General features: G+C 43.7%; 1 protein-coding gene across 2 annotated transcripts in view; it reads left to right on the top strand.

Moving 5' to 3' along the window:
* Positions 1 to 7781, top strand: part of ATP9B (ATPase phospholipid transporting 9B (putative)) — a 244444-nt gene that overhangs the window by 93030 nt on the left and 143633 nt on the right. For both annotated transcript variants that reach the window (XM_003788391.3, XM_003788390.3), the window contains exon 10: positions 5776 to 5851. In XM_003788391.3, the coding sequence (XP_003788439.1) occupies positions 5776 to 5851 (76 nt within the window). The remainder of the gene's footprint in view (positions 1 to 5775; positions 5852 to 7781) is intronic.

Genomic DNA, 7781 nt, shown 5'->3' with positions numbered 1-7781 from the left:
GTGTGTGGATGAGTCTGCTGAGTGGGGGGACAGAGCTGGGCGTGTGTGGATGAGTCTGCTGAGTGAGGGGACAGAGCTGGATGTGTGTGTGGATGAGTCTGCTGAGTGGAGGGACAGAGCTGGACATGTGTGGATGAGTCTGCTGAGTGGGGGGACAGAGCTGGGTGTGTGTGGATGAGTCTGCTGAGTGGGGGGACAGAGCTGGATGTGTGGATGTGTTTCCCAAAGCTTTGGGGAATCTGGAACTCCCAACACCCTGCCTGGGAAGCAGGAGCTGGCCCTGCCTGGCCAACCCACCAGGTTTCAGGCAAGAGGTGAAGTTGGGGATAGGAGCACGCCCTGCCCCCTTGGCAGGCCTGCCACATGTATTGTAGAGGGGGTGACACCTGTGGAGGCTGTTCACTAGCTAGAGCAGGTGTCCTCAAACTACAGCCTGCGGGCCACATGCAGCCTGCCTAGAACATTTATCCAGCCCACCAAGTGTTTTTGCTGCTGCTACCTGTCCTGCTTAGCAGCTGACTCGTCCCGGGGCCCGCAGTCAGGCCCTCCAACTGTCTGAGGGACAGTGAACTGGCCCCCTGTTTAAAAAGTTGGAGGACCCCTGAGCTAGAAAGACTGACTTTCGACGATTTGTTCATTTAAGATATGTTTATTTTACCTTGTGTGAAGTGTGGCAAGTTCTTAATGAATGTCATTTAAGAAAATGGCCTTTCCTTGTGATACTGTAATTTCATCTTCTCTCCTGGCTGGCTCGCCAAATCTGGTACCAGAGTTTTAGGTTCTGTCCCTTACCATCATATTCCCATTTAATCTTTTCCATAATGTATTTTCTGCTGTAATTTCTTTTGCAAACCATAGCATTGTTCATGTCTCTCTCAGTCAAAATACTCTCCTTTTAAAAAGGAAAACCTCTATTGTTTGTGAAATGGGGTATATTATTGAGAAAACAGCTTGAAATTGTAACATTTTGTATTCTTCCTGGGCACCCCCAAGCAGATTTTATCTTTTCAAACTACATAACATTAAGGAGGAGAAAACCAAAAGAGAAGGTTATTTAGAGATAATTTCTTTCCCATCTTCCCAATCTTTATTCTGTGCTTCATGAGATTGGTAAAGAACTATCTTTTAGCATAATTTTCTTCTTGTTAGACAAATGTTAAATGTTTAAAGTCCATCATTGCCTTTATAGAATTGAAAGGAAAATGCATAGATATTGTGTGTTCTTCCACATTTAATTGTGTTAGAAATAGATAAAAGCGTTCACATGATTAGATGGTCATGGAAAAGTAACAGGGGAACCAACTTTATTTGCAGTTGAGAACGCTTTATAAACTTTTTATTTAATGCTGTTATTTTTCTTGGAGTTTGAGATTTGCATGCATTAATCATTTTTTAAACTTACATTAAGGGAAACCTTAGGAAGAGTTTCAAGGGAGTAATTCTGTGGGTTTGTTCAGGCTGTGAAGTGGTGGTACTGAGCTGTGGGCAGGGGCAAAGGGGCTGTGCCTCCTTCCCATGCAGGGAGAACCCCTCCACCCCTGTGAGGCGACCGCCTGGGCCGACCTAGCACCTGTGGAAATCAGAGGATGTGCCCAGGTTTTCTTGCCCATTCATTTACAGACAAGGCCGAGTGCCTGCTCTATGCTGGGAGCTAGTTCTGTGGATAAACAGCATGTGTAGTGCTCTGAAACAACAAAAATAATCAGCACTCATTTCAGAGAATAATCTATTTGCTCTGTACCTTAAATGATAAATGATTTAGCACTTGGCTTAGATACACCTGTTTCAAACTGAGTTTGCTGGGTTACAGCTGGATCTCTGGGACCAGCTAGCAGTGAGAGGGTGCACCTGTTAGCCACCTCAGGCAAAGAGAGTGACATGCAGATTTCTCTGTCTTTCTGACGTTGTCTACCAAAACTATACTTGAAGATCACATGTGACTGAATCAGAAATGAGTGCTTTCAGCTCAGCTGTAAATTTAAGCTTAGGATTGTCTGGTGGAAGTTACTTGCTTTTCTCTTCTAGAAGGTGATTTTTCAGTCAAAAGGGAAAACTCATTGTATTTGTTTCTGAATTAGATAATTTTTATCTCTTTACCTTGAACAACTACTTTAGTTATAAACAAATGGAACAAAATTCCTGGCATTTTCTGTGGAAGATAAAAGAACAAGATTAGAACACAAAGCACTTGGATATTCTCAAGTATTTTAAAGGCTGTAGTGATGGTATGTTAGCTACTGTGCACGAGTTTGATTTCATTTCAGTATATTTAAAAATCTGTAAATATATTATTACCATGAGTATAAAACTATATAAAAGTAAAATGGCTAATGGCATGAAAATTTTTATTAATGTGAATACTGATACTATTCTTTTAACTCTTCCCTTCAAGTTTTCCTATAAACAAACGTCTATATTGGAATAATGCAATTCTCAGTTTTTCTACTTAAAAAATATTTTCATAGTATGTTGCATTTTGATGCTGCATAATTATCAGAAAATTTTTGTAAGTTGAAACTACTGAGCACAGCAAAGCATGTAACTTGTTTTACTTGATAAACTGTACCATCTAGAAGTAATTTCTAAGCGACGGTGAGATTATAATTTGCGTGTGTCCGCAGAGACAGTGGGGCTACACATGGCCTCAGAGTATGCTACAGACAGGTTCCTTGGTCAAGGTCATGTCCTGGAGCCCCAGCTCATTTGGACCGATGTGAGCCCCTCACCGAGAAGACATGCCCCTGCCCCTCTCCTGGCTGCTGTTGCCCTTCTGTCTACTGTGATGCTGTTCTGTGACTTCTGAGTGTACTTGTTTAGCTCTGCACTGAGGTGAACTTCCTGAATGAAAGACCATGTCTGCGTTCCTGTTGACAGTCACAGTTTCTAACGTAGGGCCTGTTGGCACATTAAAATACTGAATGCATGTTGAACAAGTTGAATGGATGTCCAGACTTGTCGATGATATAACTAAGGCACAGTTTATTTAAGAACAGTGTATATTCTTGAAATGATTTTCTTAAAAGAAACATCTGTGTTTTAAACACTGACATCACAGTTGTCATGCTTGCAAACCCTGAGATGCTAAGGGCAAGTCTTCAGGTCTAGCAGTGGCTCTCTTTTTATGGCAAAGCAGAGTGACCTGTTGGGCCTCTGTTTTATGGCAAAACAGAGTGATCTGTTGGGCCTGCTGTGAGCTGACAGCAACCTTGGAACCACCATCTCGCCTTCTGGTGCTCATGAGGACGCTGGGCCCAATACTACTTCTGTGAAAGTAAATGTAGCTGGAAGCAGTTAGGATTGGTTTAGATTCTGTGTCTCACAGAATTTTTATTACTCGTATTTTAAACGTCCACAGTGTTGACAACACGTTAACAAGCTGAATCCAGCTCAGCAGCAATGAAAAGACAACTCTAAAGCTAAGAGAAGGAAACCAAGAAAGGACAACTACAGGCTGGAAGACCACCTTTAACCAGGCCACCTTTAATCAGAGAGTGAAATACATGAGAACATCAAATACCAGACCTGTCCATGTAGCCGTCAGAATAGCTGGAACTTAGATTAGTTGAAGATGGTTTGATAAGTAAATGGGAAGGAAAGGCCAGGAGCACAGACCTGTTTCTGACATGTAGATTATTTTGGAAAATATGTTTTCAGTTTCTTCCCATCCTTCCCAAACTGGATTTAATTGATATCTTAACATAGATAATGATAGCAAATTATCAGTTTATAATAAAATAAAGTTCTGTGGAGGTGGACTTATTTATTTATTTTTATTTTTTATTGATTTATTTGTATATTTTTTGAGACAGTCTCACTATGTTACCCTCGTTGCAGTGCTGTGCCATCACAGCTCACAGCAACCTCAAACTCTTGGTGTAAGTGATTCTCCTGCCTCAATCTCCCAAGTAGCTGAGACTACAGGCACCCCGCCACCCAGCTGTTTTTTTGTTGGTATTGTCCTTGTTGTATAAGCAGGCCCTGGCCAGGGTTGAATCCACCATCCTAGGTGCACGTGGCCTGCGCCCTGACCACTGAGCTGTGGGCACCTGGCCAAGGTGGACTTACTTTAAAGGGTACTCCCAGCCCTGACCACTGAGCTGTGGGCACCCGGCCAACGTAGACTTACTTTAAAGGGTACTCCCAGCCCTGACCACTGAGCTGTGGGCACCCGGCCAAGGTGGACTTACTTTAAAGGGTACTCTCAGCCCTGACCACTGAGCTGTGGGCACCTGGCCAAGGTGGACTTACTTTAAAGGGTACTCCTAGCCCTGACCACTGAGCTGTGGGCACCCGGCCAAGGTAGACTTACTTTAAAGGATACTCCTAGCCAACAGGATGTCTCTCCTCTATTACTTGGAGCTGTGGAGCTGTGGGTATTTATGGTTCTTTATTTAGCAAGGTTTCTGTGACTAAGATATGAACTGTGGCTTTAGAATAAATACAAAATTCTGAGATTTAAAATTGTAGTCTTTGTCTCAGTGTGAGCATTCGTTGTGCACAGGTGAGAGTGGGCATTGTGTTGCCGCGTGACGCTTCCATGCGGCCACATCTGTCAACCTGCCTGTGTAGACATGGCAAGCAGCATACAGCTTGTGTTTAAGTTTGTTTTAATGAAGAATATCCAACATGATAATAACATTTTAAAATACGAATTTAAGGAAGAGACAGTTTGTCTTCACACACACACACAGATGTCTGTGTTTTGCAGTAACTTTCACAGAAGCATTTTTTTCTTTGATGAGTGCACACACAACTCAGAGACAGAACCCTTGTCCTTTACAAGAGGTAAGGAGAGAGAATCTGCCGTGCACACAAAATGAACGCTGAGGAGCTGATATGTGATGATTTCTGGGCTGATACGGTAAACTCCCTGTTACTGACAGCCCCAGGCTCATGACCCAGCCGGACAAAGCATCAGAGTTTGAGCCTGGTGCGCTGCCGTCATGAGCCCATGCTCTGTGTCATGTGCGTGCTCTCTGTGACACTTTTGAGCATTACTGTGTGTTAATTAAAGTTAAAAAATATGGTAGTCAACTAGAATTGTACACTGTATTTATAAAGCTGTTTTATAATACAGTAAAACTGTTACAGTAAGTGAAGCTTGTCTTTGTCTTAATTTGCTTATAATTAGTGTATTTCAATATTGATATAAAGTGCATAATGAGTTTGTGACACAGTGTGGGATAGTATGGGGCACAGAATTGGTCAGGCCAAATAGTTACTATTAGGCAACCAGAGACTACATTTATTCAGAATCTACCAGTCCCTATGGGTGCTGGATAACAGGGAGATTACTGTATTTTCTGCTTTTCTAGGAGAGCTATAGTTTTATTAAATCACATATTTGAAGGTACAATTTTAGTCTGTTCTCTTAAAATCTGAGAACAAGCTGGGCATGGTGGTATGCACCTGTAGCCCAGCTCCTCGGGAGACTCACTTGCCTAGGAGTTCTAGACCAGCCTGGGCACCATAGCAAGACCTTGCCTCTAAGTAAATTAATAAATGTAGTAAAATGTTAGAACATAGAGCATTCTTATGACAATTTTAAATTACCTTTTGTGTTAGAGGTAGGTATTAAAGCGCCTGGTTAAAGGTGGTCTTCCAGCCTGTAGTTGTCCTTTCTTGGTTTCCTTCTCTTAGCTTTAGAGTTGTCTTTTCATTGCTGCTGAGCTGGATTCAGCTTGTTAACGTGTTGCCAACACTGTGGACGTTTAAAATATGAGTAATAAAAATTCACTAATTTGCCAATTTTGTTTTTTTCCTCTCCTCCCATAGGAAGATAGTGACCCGCCCATTCATGAAAGTCTCAGCATAGAAAATACGCTGTGGGCAAGCACCGTGGTTGCGTCAGGTAGGTAAAAAGTCTGCCTTTGAGTGTGAATTCTCGTGGACCAGTGGTGCTTGGTGCTGACCAGGGACCCCCGGCCTGTGTTTCTCAAAATGCCCTGAGGTACTTAGGAGGTTGCTTTATGCAGACCACTGCTATGTGGGTTATGATGGTGCTGGTTATGACGGTGGCCACAGGCGTGCTGGTGAGGACTCCTAAACTTGGAGCACCAGGCCTCCAGTAGACCTGGAAGCATTATGGTGGTTAGGAGCACAGGGCATTGTGCTGGGTTTGACATTGTTTCTTGACAAACTTGTTCGTATGCCTTAGAGGCACACAGCATCTTGGGGAGGCCAGTGGAGACTTCAGGGGAGGAGGAGTGTGGTTGCTGAGACTGTGGGACAGAGAGGAGGAGAGGTGGATCCTGCCAGGCCGCAGGCCGAGTGCTCCTGGTGGTTGAAGAGGGAGGCCACTTAAATTCTAACTTTCTATGGAAGGCATTGACAATGTGATTATCACCTGTCAGAACTCAGCTGATGCTGATGCCAGGAGCTCCCAGAGAGGGCGATGGAGAGCCTGGAACCATAAGGGTACTGGGGGTTGCAGAGCTACCTGTCCACTGAGCACTTCCCAGGGACAGGGCTGGGAGCCTGTTGCTCCTTGGACACGCTCCCTCCTCGACAGCTGGGGGCTGCCCTGCCCTAGGCTCCAGCAGTGCAGTGGGGACCTCTATAAAGAGAATTATGAAACCCTGAGAAAAGAAATAGCAGAACACATTTACAAATGGAAGAACATACCATGCCCTTGGCTGGGAAGATTCAACATTGTTACAATGTCTACACAACAAAGCACCCTACAGATTCAGTGGAAAACCCATTAAAACACCACATCATATTATTATTGCCACAGTTACCCTGGCAATACCATGCTGTTTTGATCACTGTGGACTTGTAATATAACCTGAGATCTGGTAGAGTGATGCCTTCAGCTTTGTTTTTACTAGTAAAAGTTGCCTTGGCTATACAGTGTTTTTTCTTGTTCCATACAAAGATCAGCAGTGCAGTGGGGACACGGTGGTGTGGCCCTGTCCTCAGGGAGCAAAGGTTTGGTGAGAAGACCTTTAGGAAGTGATCCTGATTACTTGAGCTGTGCCAGGTTTCACAATAGTACTGATACTGTGGTATCTGAAAAATGTGCATGTCATGCAGCTCATCTACACAAGGGCTGGGGAAGGCTGACTGAGGAACACATATTTAAAACCATAGTTAATGAAGACGTAGGTGGGAACTGGAGAGGAGGATGGCAGGAGTGCTGCCGGGCATCCCTCCTAGAAGGCCTAGTGCTGGGAGAGACCCAGGATTCTGTAGGAAAGGGCCCCAGGGATAGTGTATGTGACCATGGAGAAGGGACGCACTGGACAAGAGGACTGTTCTGTGTCCGGTGTCTAATGGCTGTGTGCACGCAGAGCCGCATGGCAGCCTCCTCCCTGCCTGCCTTTCAGCAGTAAGAATACAAACAGGGATTTAATTTTATCCTAGTGGTTGGTAATGTGAAAATGAGCTTGGTAGCAAATAGAACAGTTTTGATAGGTGTAGTTACGTGGGTGTTTGTTTTTGTTACTTATATTTATGTTTTTTATTTATTTGTATTTTTTTATTCTATTTTGTTATTTCAGGTTAATGTGAGGGTTCAAAAAACTAGATTACAGCATTTGATGTAATCTAGGATCAAATGGAAGGTCTAATTTGAGTTCTTTGAGGACCATACTTCCTTCCAAAGAGGTCATATTAGTTGGCAGTCCCACCAGCAGTGTGTAAGTGTTCCCTCTCTCCACATCCCCCGCAGCATCTGCGACTTTTGGGTTTTGTGATGTGGGCTCTTCTCCCTGGGGGTAAGTGATACCTCAGGGTGGTGCATTTCTCTGATGATCAGGGATGATGAGCATTTTTCCAAA

Source organism: Otolemur garnettii, unplaced genomic scaffold (assembly GCF_000181295.1).
Source record: "Otolemur garnettii isolate 467f Iridium unplaced genomic scaffold, OtoGar3 scaffold00027, whole genome shotgun sequence".
NCBI lineage: Eukaryota > Metazoa > Chordata > Mammalia > Primates > Galagidae > Otolemur > Otolemur garnettii.
The sequence above is the reverse complement of the archived record's forward strand: the minus strand, read 5'-3'. Positions and strand labels throughout refer to the sequence as shown.